Consider the following 20,955-nt stretch of genomic DNA (forward strand, 5'->3'; position numbering starts at 1 on the left):
TGTAAATCAATCAGACCTCGGTGAACTTTCTCATAGAACCATAGCCTTTTTTTTAACTGTAAGTAGCCTTGACATAATTACAAATACTTGGTATGTGTTAAGACTTTGGTCTTTGCCCTCTTCATACCTATGACAAAATGTAGTATCCTGTTATCTGCATTGCCCTGCTTTTCATCTGTATCATGTAGGCTACCCTTGTGCACACTTAACCCCAAATTGTCACAAATGAATGACTGAATTCATAGCCATAATGACCATCATAGACTTTAAAAATAAGGCAACAAAGTGGATTTCATGTTGGCATAAAGCTGTAGATAGGGCACTGTAATAAAATAATAAAAAAAAAAAAATCAGAAGGGCGTACATGACGTCAACCAGTGCTCGCCAGAGCCATCTAATAACAGAGTTGCGCAAACCGGGGACCAGGAAGTCGGTTGGTGATGTGATTCGCGTAGATTAAAATGTTTCTTAACAGTAAACTTCTGTTCGTTGGAAACTAACACAGAACCATCACATACCACACAAAGATTAATTACAAACAAATTACATTACCTTTACCACATTTTCTGTGTTCTACCGCCACCTCCTGGAACTAAGTAACTTCTAATAGAACTAAAGTCAATGGGGATTTCCATGTTAACGCTCCGTGAGGCTCCATGAGAGCCGCCATTGCTGTGGAAAGATTGGTCCATAGAGGTCTATGGGAGTGGCGTAACTCTGATATTAGATGGCTCTGGTGCTCGCTAAGGGGAACGCGCACGCATGTGCGTAGCCATGCACACTCGACCTTGTTTTTGTTGATTTTTAACTTCACTGCGGCTGCGCGCGGCTCCTCCGTTGTTGCCGTTGGTGACGCGGTTTGTGAAGAGAAAAGATACCAGCCAGCCCAGCTACAGAGGGAGCGGAGAAAGAGGTCCTGGCCTGGGAGGTGGAAACCTCTCGCAACAGCTTCATCGCTGAAGCTAAATATATCGAATGCACTAGCTAGCCACCGTTGTGCGCGGTTCCGGACATAGAAGGCAGTCGACGCAATCGTCTGATCACCCGATCACCCGTTTCGGTCACTAGACGCTTCCTCTAAACGCGACAGCCAAATAGCAAATCGCCATTATATGAACCAGTACACAGCGTCACTTTTGCCCTCCATGTGGGTGAGGGACCTGTGTGTGTCGGATTATGGCGAGAAAAACAGTTAGCAGGAAAAGGAAAGCAGGAGATCCCAAGGAACAACAACAGGTAGGCGGAAACCGGTTTGGTTTAGCTCGCATACAAGCTATAGCTAGCCAACATTAGCTGGCACATTAGCTATCGTGGCTATCTTTAGCTGGCGGGTGAAAATTGTGTTCATTGGCTATTTGGGAACTAGAAATAGCTAAGGTTAGCTGGCCTCCCCATTAACTTAATTCTTTTGTAAAACCCAAGTCATTACAACATGTATTTGGGATTAGCATGTTGCTGCATGTATTCACAGAGATGCGTTAATATTGAATGCAGTTAGTAACACCTTGCACGTTATCGATCTAAAAACTTTCCTTTTCTCTGAGCCTTTATTACCCAAACATGCTATTGAACCATTCAATCCAACGCTGGTTAGTGAAGTAATGCTATGGCGAGCTAGACGAAGACGGCTAATTAATGCTAGCATTGGTCATGTTGGTTTGCAAATGTTGTGAAGGATATAAGTTGAAATTGTGTATAATAATTAACATGATTTGCCGGCACCAGCCCCATACATGCTTGACGATTCGTGTTAAATCAAATCGCTATTTTGCTTTGAATTCTAGTAGGCTGTACGAAAGGGTTTGCGCTAGCCATGGAGGCTAACATATTACACGGTAGTAGATGGACACTCCCAACTGAGATCGCTCCCGGACGTGCAGTCCCAGGTGTTTCTATCACTCCCGGACGTGTAGTCCCACCCGATTATATTTCACGTATTATCATACACTGCCACATACAAGCAATTTAGGGTTAGGGTTAGGGTTAGGGTTAGGTTTAGGGTTAGGGTTAGGGTTAGGGTTAGGTTTAGGGTTAAGGTTAGGGTTAGGGTTAGGGTTAGAAACAAAAAAACAACATCAAAAGATAACTAGCTCCGTTATATGGCGGTGGGACCGATAGTCTGGCTAGTGGGAGCGAGCCGACAGGGGAGCGTCCTGCGTTGGGAGCGTCAATCAGGGAATCCATATTACAGCATTATTGCCGTGTTGGGAAGCCCAACTAAACAAACCACTTTTAGATGGAAATCACACCGTCTTCTATGCACCACTCCAGTACATTTGAGGCTTATTGTTGATGTTCACCTCACCTATATAAATAATAGCGTAGTTTACTCAAAATACATGGATGCCTGGTGTAGTGCACTGGCCTGCATTTGACAGAGCTTTCGTTGTCTTTGGTTTTGTTGTAACGTTACCATAAACCAAAACTTGTGTATGCTCTCGATTGTAATTCACAGATTTGTGCGGCTTGTAAACATTGTTTGTTGGCATTATACGTGTAGCCTGTCTCTTTTCTGACAGTTTGGTTATACATTGTGTCTTGGTTTACAGGATCAGATAGACCCTTCATCACACTCACAACGTTTTTGTATAGCACACACTGTTTGTAGTTCATGTAACATGGTGTCCTCCGTGACCACGCCAAGATAAAGTTAATGGCCTCGAAAGTGAAGCAAGCTGTGTGCAGTAGCATCTACCTTCTTTGATGTCAGCAAGAAATGCTTGACGATGGAGCATACTACCTTGCTTTACACATAGTGGCATTGCTTCATAGGTAACGAGAGGTCACTGCCTCTGTCCAGGCCCTTGAGCACCTTCTGTCTATCTTGGGGTGGTAGAATAGGCCTACTCCCACACTTCTCATAGCTAATTCGTTGTCATCGTTGAATGCCATTTTATCTTTTATCAATTCAGTCGAAACACTGAAGTTTTTGTTTTTTTGCAATGTAGGCATTGTCAAATCGTGTAAGCCCTAATCACATAACTAGCCATGTTTTACCTGACAGAAGTGACACTTTGTTTACTCTTTCACTAAAACATGTCCATCTTTATTCTCAAAGAGGCTTGAGAATGCTGTAGTATGCTGGTAGTAAACTAGTAGGCCATCTGTCTCATTAGGCATGTTAGGAGTGTTTAAGGTTAAGCAGCAGCCAATATTGATGATGGCAGTTAAGGTCATCTGACTTTACACCCAAGCTACCCTTTCTCTGGTTGACTTAAAACATTTTTTACCTACACTGAAGGGCCCAAAGCTGCACTTGATAAGGTTGTTGGTTCTCTCAGGTGGATCATGGCTGATTAAAGCTAATCAAAACTTCAGTCTTATCGCATGACTCCATTAAAGTGTGCATCAAGAGTTAACCGAAACTGATGAGCGGTAGGCCTAAATAAATTTGACAGGCCTGGATATTAGCTGTGTAAACTTATTTCTGTCTGAAGAACACAGTGATGTAGGGCTGCACAATTAATCGAAATGAATAGAAATAATCGCGATATCGAAATTGGGATTTCAATCGGGATTAGGGCTGGGTAAAATAATCGATTCAATCGATAATCGATCGATATCATTTAAAATTCACATAATCGATTCACAGGGCACAAAATCGATTTTTTTTGTTCTTTTTGTTTAATTTAGGTCTATGGAAAATACCCAGTAGGTATTAGTCAATTAGGCCTAGGCCTACTTATTACAAATTAGCAATCTGTTAACACTGTCAAGCCACAGCCCTTTGACATTTTTATATAAAAATAGGCAACAGCATCTTTTGGGGGAAATCCTTGCACCAAAAACGGAACGGATTGAATCGATTTGGAGTGAATCGAATTGAATCGAATCGAATCGTGATTAATCGATTCAAAACCCTCAGAATCGAAATCGAATCGATACAGGAACATAGCTGCAATACCCAGCCCTAATCGGGATTTAAATTTGTGAAAATGGTGACCTGCCTTCGAGCATCCTAAGATGTAGATCTGTAGGTCTGACAAAGTTTCATGCTATTGCCTCTATTACTACAATTCAGTTTTATTTTGTTCATCTCTCATATGTTTCATTCTTGGTTGTATTTTTCATTTCGCGATTTAAAATAAAAATTTGGGGGGGGAAAGTGTTATTGTTGTTTAATAATCATGATTAACAATGGTGATTTCTGATTTCGATCCAAATAATCGTGGTGATTTATTTTTTCCATAATCGTGCAGCCCTACGGTGATGCATTTAGACCACCAGCCACTACCAGAAATCCTAGGTTTCATTTTGAGTTACGTACTAGTCCAATCCTCATAACATGATCATCATGATACTCTTTGCTCATCCCTAGATGCCTGCTACTCTATGCTTTTCATCACCCTCCAGGTTTGAGGACATTTGATGGGGTTTGCATTTGTATAATGGCCGTGTAATGGTTGTAATCTTACTATACCAGAGGTGTCGTGGACGTAGGTTGCAGTTTGTGAAGAAAAGAACATCCATTCATTAATTTATTCATATTGCATTATGTGGTGGTATTCTATTTTTCTGTATTTTAGTGAAATCATGAAAGCCTTGTTGTATTTAGGCTACTATGTTATTGAAGCTTACCAATCATTTGCAAATGTTAAGTTACCTTTAAATTGTCTACATTGTGATCATGACATTGTGCATTGTGGCCCATCATTTTGGGAAAAAAAAGGTTTGATAGATTTAGTAAGGGCTGACAAACGTATGGTGTTTGGCGACGTTGAATCTTAATCCTCAACCCCTGCCTGGAATCATAGTGCGTGTGTATGTACACATTACAGCATTCAAACAAGCGTACACAGACTAAGATCCTGGCCTGACCTACTTGGCAACGTAGATGTGGGTCAGTAAGGGCTACTGTCTATCTGCCGTCGGGATGAGCCGCATGGAGAGAGCTTTTGTGTTGCGCAACTACTGAGTATACATTTACAATTACACACATTGGACGCTCTTCCGTCGAGAGTTCGCAAGGTGTGTTTCAGCGTGCCATGTAGTAAAATGGCTGCCACTGTCTTCTGTCACAGTGCCCTAGTCAAGATTGATACTGTCACTTGATGTTTTTAGTTAAACTTCATACTCTATCAAGTTGCTGGGCAGGTTTTTTTTAACACTAGAAAGAGCCATTGAATATGAGGCAAGTGTAATAATTTGTAGTGATGTGGCTTTCTCAGCAAACGCATCAGTCTCTTTGTACACAGTGGCCTAGAAAGATATGGGTAGCACGGGGAGTATTGGTGGCGGTGGCGTGTCACTGCCCATCAGCATGTTAACAAGCGTCCGTCTGCTGCAGCTAACCAGTGACTCAGACACGTCTCGGTAATTGTAACCCCTCCCACCTTTTCATCGGAGGAGCCTGATTGGCTGGAACTCCCACCATTCTTTGTGAAGTCCATGTCAGAGACTGTGGCGGAGGGCTACCGATAGCCTAGTCAAGCTGACAACAGGGTCTCTCTGGATGACCCCCTTCCTAGTGTAAATAAGATCAGGAGCACAGCAGGCAGCGAATAACCAGACTCTTGTTTGTTATGGCTGAACACTCAATTCCCTCAGTCACCAGAGCAAATTGATTTAGACCATAAACAGCTTGTGGGGAAATTGGGCAGGAAACGGTTTGTAAAGCTATCAACTTCAAAGGAAGCTAAATGTAACTGTTGTACAATGTTGTTGTTGTGCGATATTGGTGCAATTAATGCTCTGAACAGAGTTAGATTATTAGTAATATAAAATGTCCTGGCCAGATTTGTCATATGCAATAGAGTTGCAGAGATATTAAGTTACAAGATGTCACGCAGAGCTGATAGGCAGACTAGGCTTCATTCATTCTCATACTGTTAACAAACTATTTGCCACTGCAAACAAGAACATGCCTTTGTTTTTTTTTGACCGCATCAAGGATAAAATAACACTAAAAAAATATCACTTAGTATTTGAGTTTAGCATAATGTGTGGCCCTGATCAAGTGGCTACTATATTGAGATGTGGAGGACAGTTTTTGTGAACCAAGGTCTCTTAAGGGCTCAACGGACCAACAGACTGAAACTGGACTCGAGCTGCTCAGTCGGTCTTGACATCAGCTCCATTGGTGTAGGGCAGCAGAGCTAAACCTTTTAGCTCAGGGACTGCAGCCTAATTGAATGACGTGATCTTAGGAAGTTCTGTCATAACTGAAATAAAAACATGACCATGACTTTTTTCCCCCTTTTATCCTAATTTTGTCTTAATGTTTAAATATAATGATGAGCACCTTGCACCTTGGACCTATTTCAGTTTGTGTAGGACTATCAATGCTTTCTAAACATATTCAAAAAAACGTTTCAAAATTACAGCAATAATACCGAAAACCGTGATAATTTTGGTCACAATAACCGTGAGCTTAAATGTTCATACCGCGACAGCCCTACGTAGGACACATGTGGGCAAACTTAGGCCCATTTCATGTGGCCTGCAGAGCCTTTACAAGAAAGACAACTTTTACAAAGTGATGCTCTCACCTAACATTATTAAAATGGCTACCAAAGCTAGGGACCTTGCTGTTTTGAGATGACCACTTACTCCATAGTAGGCTGCTGTATTCATCTATATACATTGCAGTGCAATGTGTAGGAATGAAGTCACCAAAAAGTTATGACTATGAACATTATTTCTTATTATTGGCAGGCAAATTGCCTGTGAAATCTGGCCCTTTGGCCAATATTCTGAAGTGAACCCAATGTGACCCTTGGGCAAAAATAATTGCCCACCCCTGGCGTAGGATGTAACTAAGTTTATGGTTCAAAGTCATAGATGTCCCACACATAATTCATTACATGTGCATTTATTGCTCAGAACATTTTGGTTATTTAGACCTTCGGGTGAGTTTTTAAAAGCACAAATGGAAAAGCAAAAGCATAAGGCACTCTCTTAGTTTAAACTTATTATTTTGAGAGTTATCGTTTGACATCTTGCAGTGGATTCATTTCATTATGAGTAGCCTTTGGCAACAGAATAATATGTGATTCAGGGAAGTTATGGTGTCATTAGAGTCAAGACATTTCCCAGAATCCCTGGGAACCAATGAACTACAAACTAAAGCATCTGTTCGATGCTTGATGCAGTGCACTGAAAAATATTTGGTTCCAATATGAAACTCTTCCTTCATAGCCAGTCAGGGTAAAATGGAAACGTTTGAATAAAGCTGATGGCATAACTTAACTACACCTGCTGCATTACTCTGAGGTAAAATAATAGGCTGGAAGATAAAATCAAGAAATGCTGTGAAAATTGATGAGAATTAAGCTACAATAGGATTCAAGAAAGGCTTTTCTTAGTCTGTTCTTGATAGCCCAAGATGTTGTATTGCAGTATTTTTTCTTCCTCTTCCATAAAGGGTTTATATTGGGGGTCATGGTGAGATGGGCATCGGAAAATGTCCAGCTTTTACAACTCTGAATGAATCATCTCTTGTTCAAACCCTCAAACGCAGACTAGTAGAGTTTATTTTAACTGAAGTCTCACCACAAGTCTGCCAAATGTTTCGGCTATCCTTCTTTTCTATTCTCTGTCTCTCACAAACTCCTTCTCACCTCGTTCCTTCTCTTCTCTCCCTAGGGGGGCTGGGGCAGTGCTGGTGCTGGGCAGAAGAGGGCACGCTTGTCGGCATGCTCACGGCACGCCCAGGAGTGGCGCTGCCGGCGCTCGGTGGTGTGGGCTCTGCGCGGGCGCGAGTTCCGGCCGCAGCAGCAGCACGAATGGCACCTCCAGCGCAACCTGCGCGGCTTCGCCGCCTCCCGCCTGCCCGCCATCCTGAGCGAGCGGGAGTTCTCCCTTGGACGCCTCAACAAGGTGTTTGCCTCCCAGTGGCTCAACCACAGGCAGGTCGTGTGTGGGACCAAGTGTAATACGGTAAGGGAAAGGGATGGCATAAGATGATTGTGTTTGTTAAAATTTGTCAGATTGCCACCTGGTCCATTAGCGTCTGTGTTTTTTGCGATTTTGAGTCACCGATAACCTCTTTGCTCAAGACTAAGGTTGCTCAGTCTCACTGGTGTTTATTTTTGGTCATTTTTTTATGTGATTCCTGTGTTCTTTTTCATGTTTTATTTGTTTTTAAATGTATATTTATGTGTTTCTTTGTCTCACTGACTCACCTGTTGCCCCCTCATCTCTCCCGTGCACTCTCTCTCTCTCGCTCTCCCTCCCTCTGGCCTGTAGTTGTTTGTGGTGGATGTGCTGACGGGGCAGATTACGCGCATCCCCATGCTGCGGGATCGTGAGCGGCGTGGGCTGGGCTCCATGGGGGTGAGGGGCATCCCAGGCTCCCTGGTGCCGAGCTCGGGCTCCCCGCTGGACAACCAGCAGGGTTGCGGCATCCACGCCATCGAGCTGAACCCCTCGGGCACACTGCTGGCCACCGGCGGAGACAACCCCAACAGCCTAGCCATCTACAGGCTGCCCACACTAGACCCCGTCTGCGTCGGAGATGTGAGTGCTGTACGCGCCCTGAATAATGTATTATTTAAAAACACAAATTGTTTGGTTAATGTGGATATGTAACCAAACCATTTTCAGTACATTGCTACATTTTGTTGAATTGTAATTGCTGTGGTATGTATGTAAATAAAAAAGGCTTTTTCATATTAATACCCCATTTTTTTGAGGCATATCCCAGTTTTGATCAAATGTAGGATGAGACACTTTCACATCAATTTGAGTCTTGCATGTCAATGTGTTGCATTAAATCCCGCCAGGGAACTGGTACTAAGTCCAACAGCATTTGACCCCATTCAATGCAGTGTTGAGCCAGGTTTGTTAGTTGAAGCATGTAATGGACCTCCGAATCACCTTCACCTCATTTCACCTGTGCCCTAGCGTGGGAATAGGAGGTCCAGTGCTCAAGGCAACTTATAGGTCCACTTGTAAAACCAACAAACTACTGGTGGAAAAATGAAAACACATGCTCTTATCGCACAGTGTTTCCATTTCAGTTGATTAGGCCGGATTTCCACATCACCGGGGTTATTCCTGAGCACTTAAAGAACTACCGAATTCCACCAGAATGTAGTGCCTTTAGTTAACAATATTATTCTCCTTTTCGTCATGAACATTTGGTGTTCTGCTCCAGCTGTTATTTCTGTAAAATTGCGAACATAATAAAACCTATGAATTCTACATTTCTCCACTGGAAAACTATTCTTTAAGATTATTCCTGTGGTGTTTAGTTGACTTTATGATCTTTTACCATGCTGACACTCTTACTGTAACGCCTCTGTCGATACACATGTGACAAGTGATGCCAACCAATTACTAATGGGAATGGAAAGACAAGGGACACAAGCTGAGGGGTTGCACGTGTGTGGTTTGACCCCACTGTAAATAGCTGTCTTTCTTCCTCCTTGGTTTTCCCTGTTGTTATGCTGCCACTAAATCTCGATGGCAGGGTGACACTTTGGTGAATGGCGTTGTTGTGCCTCAGGGCAGTGTCACCCTCATGATTGGTCTGTGAATGTGATAAAGTGAATGTCCATTATGCATGTCTATTCATGCTGCACATGTGCTCTCTGTTGCTCTTTTCCCCCTTTCTCTCAGGATGGGCATAATGACTGGATTTTTTCCATTGCTTGGATCAGTGACCGCATGGCAGTGTCTGGTAAGCAGACTTTTTCCCCCTCTTGGAGATTTGGTTTACTTGCTGCATTGTGTGTGAAACCTATTGAAATGTTCTCACAAGGTAACTTGTGGGGAAATTTCAAATGCTATTTCAGTCCAGTCCAATGTGACCGTATTGAATCTGGAAATACAATAACAGTTATGCATATGTGTGCATTGAGTTTGAATCGGTTTAAGCCCGTTAGAACGGGTTTGTACCAGTCAAAACTGGTTTGAAGCAGTTGAGTGTACAGTATATTGTGTGTATGTGCCAGTATTTGTGCATGGCGCATAGACTCCCCTGTGTCTTGTAAGTAATAATTTTCCCAATGTCAATGTCCTTGTGTTGACCTGCATCTTCCCGTAGTCTCCCGAGACAAACAGAATTGTGTGTGAGTTTGTGTGCACCCGTGGGTCTGTATTCATAGTGTGCATAGACTCATCTGTGTATCTAATGGTTCATTCTTTTGTGGTCGGGACTCTGCAAAATACTGCCTTGCGAAAGTGCAATAGAACGGGTAATCAAATTGGCACGAACCCAGAGCAGTTTGGTGAAGTCAGAGTTTGTTTAACATTAGTATTCTCAGACATTTTTACCGTCCCCAACTGTTGCAATAGAACACATTTACAACGGATGCCGGGAGAACTAACTCGGGCTTACCAACTACTAATTTTCAAAAGAACGGGGCACGAATGTAACTGAGCTTTGGGTTTCCCCGTGTCTCCCCGCAGGCTCCCGTGACGGCTCCATGGGGCTGTGGGAGGTGTCAGAGGAGGTGCTGAGCCAGGCGGAGCGGCGGGAGGACGAGGAGGGCGTTCCCGGCTACACGCACATCTCCCACCGCGCCCTGAAGGACATCCCCAAGGAGTACACCAACCCCTACAACTGCAAAGTCCGCGCCCTAGCCTTCAACAATAGCCATAAGGTCAGTCAGCACTAAGGGGCAGGAGAACAACGAAAGTAATGTGTTGGAATGATGAAGAACTCAGAGGAAGGTTGCGCAGAAGCATTTATTTTTCATAATCTCTAAAACATTGTTTGGACGACATCAGCATCCATACACTGTTGTTGTATTTTTCCTGAAACTCGAGATTAGAAGCTTCGGCACACATGCTTATTGTAGAACTATGCACACAGAAAGTGTCACAAAATATGCATGGAAATACACTCACGACACACGTTCCTGCAGCACTACTAGTAGATATTGACGTATTGTATATTTTCTTTCTTTACCTCGCAGGAACTTGGTGCTGTATCACTGGACGGATACTTCCACCTTTGGAAGGCTGAGGATAACCTGTGCAAGGTGTGTGTGCTTTTAATAGCACCTTTGTGTTGGTAGTGCATCCAGTGCACACACCATATTTCAAATTGCTCTATATTATAAAAGAACACCTATATTCAACAGTGATGAAAATGTGTTGGTCAGGATTGGGTGCGGGGTGGAGTGAGGATAGGTATAATGTTTTGTTACTTGATGCTATTTTTTCCCTACATTCAAAAAAAAAAATAAGGTACACATTGCTCTATTGTTGACTATGTTTGATTACTAGTATGTATGTATGATTGTGCTGTCTTGTGTGATTATACTGCACATTGATCCCTCCATTTTCTTTTTCATTTTCAGGAGCTCTCCACAAAGCTGCCTCACTGTAAAGAGAATGTGTGTCTGGCGTATGGGCTGGACTGGTCGGTGTACGCGGTGGGCTCTCAGGCCCACGTGTCATTCCTGGACCCTCGGCAGGCCTCGCAGAACATCAAATCAGTCAGCTCAAGGGAACGTGGCAGTGGTATGTTTATTCTCTTAAGATTGATGATTAAGTGAATACACACACACACACACACACACACACACACACACACACACACACACACACACACACACACACACACACACACACACAATGCAAGAATGCTGGGTAACTCCTTATTTTATGATTTGTTGTATTTAAATGTATTAGCTAGTCACTTAATACTATGCACATTCAGTGCACATAATGTTACATACCTTGTTAATTTGTACCAAAGTGATGTAACCTTAAAGGAGTCATTAATAGGAAAACTGTGAATTTGCTGACCATTTCCACGGTCTGCTGTCAGAAATTGCCATTTGTAACTTCTGGCTGACGGACCCAATCAAGTGTGTGAAGAACACAAAAAACCCTGGTCATATGAAAATCTGACTTTACGTAATTATACGTAGTACAATTTTACTATTGAATCGACTATTTCTTCAAAAACATTCAAACTGTGAGTGAGGGGTGGTGAAAAAATGGTTAGACTGGTTAGATTTTTAGGCAGGCATGTTAGAGGCCACCACAAAAACTGCAGAGAGCGGCTTTAAAATAAAGTTTGACCAAATACTGTGAGAGGAACAGATGAAGGTGAAACGCAGGTGTTGAGAATGGGCAGGGGAATTTTGAGTGTGTACCAATGACCTCTAATATGTTATGCGTGTGGTCGACAGGCATCCGCTCGGTGAGCTTCTACGAGCACATTGTGACGGTGGGCACTGGCCAGGGGTCACTGCTCTTCTACGACATCCGTGCCCAGCGCTTCCTGGAAGACCCCACTTGCCCAGCGGGATGCCAGGGTGGCTACCGCTCACGACCAGCAGAAAGCATCCTGAAACTCACCACTGGCAGAGGCTGGCTGGTATGTGGTAGCTTTTGTCTTTTAAGAAGTAGTTAACAACAACCAGTGTAAGATAATTTGAGGTGATATTTGGCCTTTATCACCCAGTGAGCAGACGCAACGTCTTCTGATTGGCTGAGCAGGTGTCCTTTATTCCCCGGTAGCAGGACACCTATGATGTCATGCGGGCGTGCGGGCGTCCAAGTTGCTTCTTCTCTAACTTTCTGGCGAAGTGCCGTTACTAGTTCTATCGCATCTGGTTGTCTAGTCAAGACCGCGTCGTTAGTTCTATCGCATCTGGTTGTCTAGTCAAGACCCCATTACTAATTCTATCGCATCTGGTTGTCAAGTCAAAAACCCAGTCGTCAATTCTATTGCATTTGGTTGTCAAGTCACCAACATTCTGCGCGCGTCCTTACATGCCTCCGATAGAGGCGCGTCTCACTAGATTAGGAAGTGGTGCCCATGGCAACGTACCAAGCGCAGTGGTGAATCTACTTTCTCACGAAGCCTTAGATCAACATATTAATAAATGAATACTTAAATGCTGGTAACCGGGTGATAAGCGGAATAGCGGCCTTCGAGGTGTCCCGATATCAAGGGAAAATGGACTTGGCGAAGCGAACAGCCCTTCAGCTGCGCCGTCGGGCTGTTTAGAACGCCTCGTCCATTATTTCCCTTAATATCGGGACACCTCGTCGTCCGCTATTCCATACTTATTTTGGTCCCAGATATTCTAGGTAGTAAGTAGCAGAGATGTGGACTTGAACTTGAGTTACAAATGACTTGACTTGGCAATATTGGGAATGACTTTTGACTTGACTTGGATTTGACAGTTTTAGCTTGCGATGACTTGCAATGGCATGTCAAGTCTAGACATATTCCATTTTCTGCATTTGTATGTGAGCATATTAAATGAAAAAGATGAAAATTAAATGATTCCCCAACCAGTACCAATAGGCCAACTACGTATATTTGTTAAGAATGCGATTGGCAAAGGGGGGGGCATGCATAGATGTGTGGAGAGGTAATAAATTTATGATCAAAAGTAGTGAAGATTGTGCATAAAACACATAGTGAGTTATTATGGACTTGAGAAAAATGAGACTTGAACTTGAACTTGGACTTGGCTTGAGTACGACATGGACTTGAATTGGTCATATGTGTCTCAACTTGTGACTTGACTCGGACTTGATGGGAAGGACTTGAGACTTGTGACTTGCAAATTAGTGACTTGGTCCCATCTCTAGTAAGTAGCCTTCATGCTGTTCAAAGTAAATCCACATACTTCAAGTTCTGTGCAAAAACTGTTTTACTGAAACGGCAAGCTTTTGGCTGCTATAGTTCCTCAACGTAAAGCTTTTGCATACAGTTTTGCATACATTTGTAGGATTATTTTGTAGGCTCATTGCAGCCATGTTGCCTATTCCTAAATTTGATTGTGTCATGATTATTTACTCAGTAATAAACTAATATTTACTAGTATGATGACCAAAGTACATTTAGTTTTGCAGCTAAAAATGTCCATTACTGGAAATTCAAAATGGCAGACAGTATGAACAGTGTCATTTTTCCCAGTCATAATGAAAACTTAAAATTTGATGGTGTTAAGTAGTCGCGAAAAAGGTAACATGAATGAGCAACGCGAATTCTGGAAATAATCTAGTAAAAATATTACATACACTACCTTTAACCCTTTGTCTCTCCCTTCTTTTCTTTTTTGTTGTAGAATCACGACGAGACGTGGAGAAGCTACTTCTCCGACATCGGCTCCTTCCCCAACGCGGTGTACACCCACTGCTACGACGCCTCTGGCACCAAGCTCTTTGTGGCAGGCGGGCCCCTTTGCTCCGGCCTGCACGGGAACTATGCCGGCCTGTGGAGTTAGCCTCCTCCATCCATCCGCCCCCCCCCTGTACTTTCACGCCATCGCTCTGTCTCTGCTACACCCCTCTCCTCACCCTCACACATCCCATGTGCACACACTTTTTAACTCTCGCCCGCCCCCCTTACTCAACCCTCACACTCAAGAACATGTGCACGCTTAGCCACAGATGGTGCTGGCGGTCTTTCTATCGTTGGCCGTACACTTTGTTTGCCCTCATGTCACACAGTCCTCATGGAACACTTTGTATATCGATGTTTTAGCTCATTGTTGGCCACCAGGATTGCGCTCTGTGTCCACCTTTGGGTCCAGCCCCCTTTGCTCTCCCAGCAGCAGTAAGAAATGCTCGGTGTGTGTGTGTGTGTGTGTGTGTGTGTGTGTGTGTGTGTGTGTGTGCACATGTGTGTGTTGTTTAAGTACTTTGAATAGAATGGGTTCCTCTCAGGGAGGCCCCTCTCATCAACCCCCACTCCCTGGGTGATTGTGACAGTACAGGATGAAGGGGAAAGGCCCCATCGTCAACTGCATTTGCCAATGTTTTGTGTTTTTTTTTTTCTTCTTCCTTTCTGTTTTTGTAATGAACAAAATTCTAAGATATGAATCATTTAAATCACACCCAGGGATTTGAACACTTTTTTGGGGGTTTTAGTCATATTTTTGTATACATCAACAACTGTATAAAGTCCATTTCATTCCGAAGAAGTACTCCTTTTTCTCTCCCTTAGTGGTTGTATCCAGTTACGTGTGAGATGCGCAAGCAATCTTCATTATAGTGTGTGACTGTGTGTGCATGTATGTCTGAGAAGCACCTGTCCACCGGTCTGGAATTTCAGGCTCTCTTGTGTGAGGGATGGACTAAAAAGTGGAGAGGGGGGGCGATGCGGAGACGAGAACTAAAGACACATGGATGTCTTGAAGATGGTGAAGGGGGTAAAAGGATGGGACATTGGGACAAAGAGACTCAGATTGAACATGGAGAAAAGCCCAGCAAAACTGCCTTTTAAAATGGACGCGGCTGTGGAACTAGCCAATCAAAGAAAGTCATTACAGAGCCAATCAGATTGTGGGACTCTCTTTTTTTCTTTCTTTTTTTTCTTTTCCTCCTGTAATGATGGAATGAAACTGACTGTTAAGCTCCTTCCATGTTCTACGTTGTCTCTTTGCAGATCATTTTGCAGAATGCTTATTTTTGTTTCAAATTCTAACCAGGCGGTTTGTGTGAGTCTAACATTCATTTATTATTAGTATTACTTTTATTCCAAATTATTATATTATTGTTCTTATTTATTTTCTGAGTTCAATCATTATAGTTCACAGGCCTACTGTAGGTGTGTAACAACATTCTAGAGTTGCATCTGGCAATCTTTTCCTACCTTCCCTGGGGAAAGTGGCCATATCTTTATGCAGCTCCGCTGTCCTTTTTCTCTTCCACTGCCTTTGAAATGGTAGAGCAGTGCAATGACTCTGTTGCCTTTTGCCGTCTTTCTGTGAAAGACCAAGGCTTTCTTAGGTTTTCTGTAAACATCCCCACCACACCACGTGATAAAAGCATGGACTTTTTGAAAGTTGCCATGACAATGTTAGAACAGCTACAAATGAACATAAACAGGAGTATGATCATATATATAGATATATAAATAATAACCATCACTTTAAAGATTTATTTTATATATAAATGTGTATGTATAAGTATTTGAGGAAAAAATGGGGAGTCACACTGTCTGAGGATGTGTGTTTTGAGTGTGTGTGAACTAACCTGTTGTTATTAGGTGGTTCCCTCTTTTTTTTATACACACTTCATGAATGTTTTTACAGATTACTGAGTCTAAGGTATTGTACATTAACAAGCTCAACATCAGGAAGCAACATAAATCTTAAAGGGGGAGGAAAATAATGAATAAAAAAATCTATTGATGTATTTTTGCTTCTTTGAACCTGTTGCTGTGTGAATTTCATTTCTATTTCGGAAAGCAGATTATGGTTTTACTTCAGTCCAGCATGCCCTTGAACACTAGAGGGCACCCAAGAGGTGCTTTGTAACCGAATTGTGGAATGCGCCGTTCCACTTCCATCATGAGATCTTGGCCTACTTGTGATTCGATTCACAGTTCACATCATTGATTGAGGTTCACAATTCATCCATCTACCGGTACAATTAAAGAAACCCGTATCTTGAACGAAGAAAAGTAAACAAAAAATCATGTTCACCGTATTGAAGTGCGTAAGAAAGTCTTGTATTCTGAACATACGGGCGGAGAGATCATGTAGCTCACGTTTGTCCACCAGGAGTCTGTGTTGTTATTTTCTGTCTTGTGAACGCGCGCGCGTGCGTGGAGTGCTCCTTTCGCGGATCCAGGGAAAGCAACGGTGGCGCGGTGAGTCACGTGACCGTATCTGCTGCTGGCTGAGTGAAGCGTGTTAGCAGGTAATAAAAAACAAATCTTGTCTTCAGACATAAACTTTGTGTTTTTAATGTAAACAACTAAAATATGTTCCCTCTGATGTAATCTGTTGTGAAACGTGATGATGTTTACCCCACCAAATCATGTTAATCTCCTCGATTTTATTATGCAACTCTGTTGGCTTGCTCCCCGGTGAGCTAGCTAGCAAACGTCGGAGTGGGATTTTAGCCCTGTTCTGTGGCCATTTTCAGCAAAATGCGCTATTTCCCTGGGCCATCGTGGTTTTATGATGTTGTTTACGCCCATCGTTCCTTATGTTTACTGTATTTTTCTTTATCGATTGATAACACAGATTATTTATAAGGCGTAGTTTATACAAGGACGCCGGGCGGTCGTGTATTTGTTAGCTTAGTTTATAGCTATTCAGCTAGCAATGCTACAACAATTGAACAGAGGAAATTAGTCAGACCAGCTAGCCAGCTAACACTTCAGCTAGGACAAAGAGAATCGACCATAGCTATTGCCAATGCAACAGAAGTGATGTAGGGGCCGTATTGTTGTTATTGCGAAATATCTCAATCCGTTTTTCTGCTGGAAGAATAATAACACACACGCAATTGGAAACACTGGCATTGTTCAATTCTAAAGGTAACATAAACTCATATTTGCACTTGCGCTATGTATAACAATATTTACTTCAAGATAGTTCAACTTATCTTGCTATTGCTTGTTTTCCCCTGGTAACATCAACAATAGGCATGCTTTGGATTGCATTTTATTCCTGCTTGTGCAGCGCGACATCCGTATTACTAGTCCTTCCGAACACATTTCAGAATCAGAATTACCCTGCAAATCCTGTTGTATAATCAAGGTGGTCGATGATATCAAAGATTTGGATGATACTCTGGTAAACTCACGAATGCTAGTTAACATATATATGTACTTGCTTTTCAGTGAGCCTACATTATACAAGAGAATGGTTTTAGTACATCGTGATTTCATTCTATAGCGTATCTTATATCCGTTTGTGAATACAGTCTTTGGTTTATCCGTTTTTTCCTCCTTGTTTTATTTTCGTGACTGATGATGTGTGAGTAGGGGCGATTGACATTTGTTATGCAGAGAATAAGATGAAAAGGGCTACACACATTTTGTCCCATTTAAACTGCATTATCAGTGCCATGAACTGTGTTTATGGGGAGACTTTGGCAACAAATTAACCAATGGCACAGATCTTATGGAAACGTCATTAGCGATCGACGTCAGGAAAGAAGCGACTGCTTTGTTTGGGTCTTTCTTCCCGTTTTTTTTTGCTCGAAAAGACCACTTGTTTTTCTTGAGTCTCCCCCAACGATTTTTAACACCATCGTTTATGGTGCATTGTGAATGCATCGTCCATTTGCCACTAAGTGGAGAAAACGCACGAGCTTCTGGTATTGTGATCTTTCCTACCTCTACTACGACATAATTCGCCCGCACACTCACCGGTACATTGTGTCTTTTTATACACGTATTTAAGCGGAATTATTGATGCTTTCTAAATTGGCTGGTAGGCCGTATAACTGGCTGTTGGCTTTAAAGCACGAGGCGCAAGCGCTAAATTATGTACTTCCTCGAACTACGACATCGATTTAACAGTTCGCTTGGAGTGAGAATTGGATAGTGGTCGTAGAAATAATATCAAAAACCTTAAATGTATAGGGATACACGATGCAACCGTCGGGCATACACCAAACTTTCATATAGTCTTCAAGTTAAGATTTCTATGTGACATGGTCATGAAGGCACAAACTAACAAATCTGTCTTTACCACTGCAACATTGTTGCATTTAGAGTGATCTGGACTATGAAACTCCGATCAGAAATGTTTTAATACAGACAGAGCTGGGCAAAGCTGTTGTTTTCACTCTCTTTGGGATTTAGATGTTATTTTTCCTTTGGCAGCAGCGTTTGCATTGTGTTCGAGAGGCTGCTGAACACAGTGGGATGTGCAGTGTTTTTGGGGTGGGTTCAGGTTGTGAGGACAGGGGGCCACCGTCGGGACACATGTAAATGGACACCCAGGCGGACTATCCCAGCAGGCCTAAATTTATGCTGGACAACTGATAATCTGTATATGTGTTTAGTTTGAGTATGAGTGAGGGAGCGACAAAAGGGGGTGTGGACAGGGATTTGTAGCAGTTCCCATTGCACCATCCAGTCCAACTAGATTTATATCTCTGGATATATGATACTCACTGAACAGAGGTTGCGCTAGACTTTTTCACAGTCCGTCATTTTGACGGACAGGGTCGAAAAAAATCCGTCATCGCCTATTTTTTAAATTCTCAACCTTGTTTCTCAATGTGGGGGGTCGCGACACCGCACCGAGAACAACACATGCGCAATTGCGGCCAATTGAGAGTAAACCGCTGTGAATACACCCCCTTTCACTCGACATTCATTCTCCAACTTCGAGGATGGAGTCAATTTTGCTGTTCACTTTCTCTCTCTGCCTCCCTCATTGCACTGTTTAAAAAGCTGCAGATATCTCTCATGACAAGCGTCTGATTCAGTGTTCAGCGCTATAGTCACCACAAGCACTTTTTTAAAAGACGCGTGCAGGGATTTATCCAACAGCTGTCAGTCACTCGTTTTGCTCTGATTAATGCACCGATTGTAATACAAAGGCGCAGTGTGAAATACTATTCGCGTTGGACTTCACATGCACGATGGGAAGGAAAGCCGTCTTGAAGCAGAAAGGTGTAGCCCGGACAGTAGATACAGGCACTGAAGCCTACAGGAAGACGACCAGATTTCCCAAAACTTTGTTGAAACATGTCAGCGACGGTAAAAGGAGCCTCTCCATACGCAGCCCCATCGGCTTATATGTTGTCTGAATAAAAAATATATCGCCTATAATGGGTGAACCAGCTATCGAAATGAGAGAAGGTTAGCCGTTTCTGGCAACGTTTGGCAAGTTTTAAGTTGCGTTGCCTGGTAATATTTAGGTTCTTGAATATCCGTCGTTTTTATTAGTTAATGTCCTGAAGCCGTTTTAGACCTGCGTTGCCTTTGAGTGAAGGTTCTGGCTAGCAAACGTGCTATTCGCATTTGTTTATGTTTCAAGCGAGGAGTTATGAAAGAATGCTTCTATGAAGGGCGATAGAGGGACAACTTCGTCATTGGCAGAAAATCAGATGGTCGGTAAATGTAGTAGGCTACACATAGTTCTGATTCTTAAAGTCGAAGTCACACGTGTACCGTGGCAACGTCTTAATTTTAATTCATTATTTTGAGCAAGAGCAGAGGCGCGCGCTCTGCTGCAGCCAGCCGCACGGCCCAGCTGCGGCGCATGGTATGACAAGTGAGAGGGAGAAAGGCAAACGATAGTAGCATGAAATTATCTGCGCTGATAACTATGCCTAATTGAAATGCATATTTGCTCTACTCGATAGAGGCGTAGGCCTACTTACACTTGTGATTTATGTATCATCACCCTGAATATTGATCCGTCAAAATGACGGACAGGCTTCAGAATTTTCCGTCATCCTTCAAAAAAATCCGTCAATGACGGACATTTGTCGGTTAACGCGACCTCTGTCACTGAATGGTAATGTCTGGGTGAGACTTGTCGCAATGTCTCAAAGAAGGTGAAAAGTAATGGCTACTGAGATCATCACTTGAGACTTCACCGCTCCTTACATTAGTGAAGAAATGGACAGTTTCAAATGCAACAACCTGACTGACTCTGTGTGTGTCTCTCTCTCTCTCCTTGTTTTTTGTCTTGCAGATTTTTCTATTTTGTACATACATTGTTTTGTATATACTGTATATGATGACTTCGTTAGGCAGCGACCGAGCCCGGGGCCCTCGGGACAAGGCGCTGCCAACAACCACACAGAACTCACAGCCACAGAAACAGCCACAGGTGCGTTCAGAAACAGCCAGTCAAAATTCACAGCCACAGGTGCGTTGGTTCAGGCGATGCATGTGAGAGATTCTTGCCCACATAGCTTTCGGCACACAGCTGCAGGAAGACAACTTAACTCACTGCAGCATGCACACACACACACACACACACACACACACACACACACACACACACACACACACACACACACACACACACACACACACACACACACGTATGTAACCTGGCACACACGTATGTACACACACACACACACGTATGTACACACACACACACGTATGTACACACACACACACACACACACACACACACACACACACACACACGTATGTAACCTGGCACACACACGTATGTAACCTGGCACACAGCCACTGTTACATGTACAATTGAGTTCATCACAGGGATGTTACAAACATTCAAATGTAGATCATACAGTGAGTAAACTCAAAATAAGTGTTCATACCCAACCTCGGAAAGTCACACTCGGAGACAACTGAAC

The 20,955-nt window shown here is 42.9% G+C and overlaps 2 protein-coding genes across 2 annotated transcripts in view; both read left to right on the forward strand.

The window, feature by feature from the left end:
- Positions 1 to 799: 799 nt before the first annotated feature.
- Positions 800 to 15,854, forward strand: dcaf12 (DDB1 and CUL4 associated factor 12). The gene is made up of 9 exons (XM_063210943.1): positions 800 to 1,236; positions 7,585 to 7,878; positions 8,188 to 8,457; positions 9,562 to 9,622; positions 10,354 to 10,547; positions 10,863 to 10,928; positions 11,250 to 11,412; positions 12,090 to 12,277; positions 13,986 to 15,854. Exons 1-9 carry the CDS (start codon positions 1,177 to 1,179, stop codon positions 14,142 to 14,144), a joined length of 1,455 nt encoding a protein of 484 aa, XP_063067013.1. The 5' UTR covers positions 800 to 1,176; the 3' UTR covers positions 14,145 to 15,854.
- Positions 15,855 to 16,426: 572 nt separating this feature from the next.
- Positions 16,427 to 20,955, forward strand: part of ubap2a (ubiquitin associated protein 2a) — a 30,138-nt gene continuing 25,609 nt past the window's right edge. Inside the window, exons 1-2 of the mRNA XM_063210946.1 lie at positions 16,427 to 16,566; positions 20,316 to 20,453. Of these exons, the coding sequence (XP_063067016.1) occupies positions 20,358 to 20,453 (96 nt within the window). The 5' untranslated portion in view covers positions 16,427 to 16,566; positions 20,316 to 20,357. The remainder of the gene's footprint in view (positions 16,567 to 20,315; positions 20,454 to 20,955) is intronic.

This window comes from Engraulis encrasicolus, chromosome 11 (assembly GCF_034702125.1).
Source record: "Engraulis encrasicolus isolate BLACKSEA-1 chromosome 11, IST_EnEncr_1.0, whole genome shotgun sequence".
Lineage (NCBI taxonomy): Eukaryota > Metazoa > Chordata > Actinopteri > Clupeiformes > Engraulidae > Engraulis > Engraulis encrasicolus.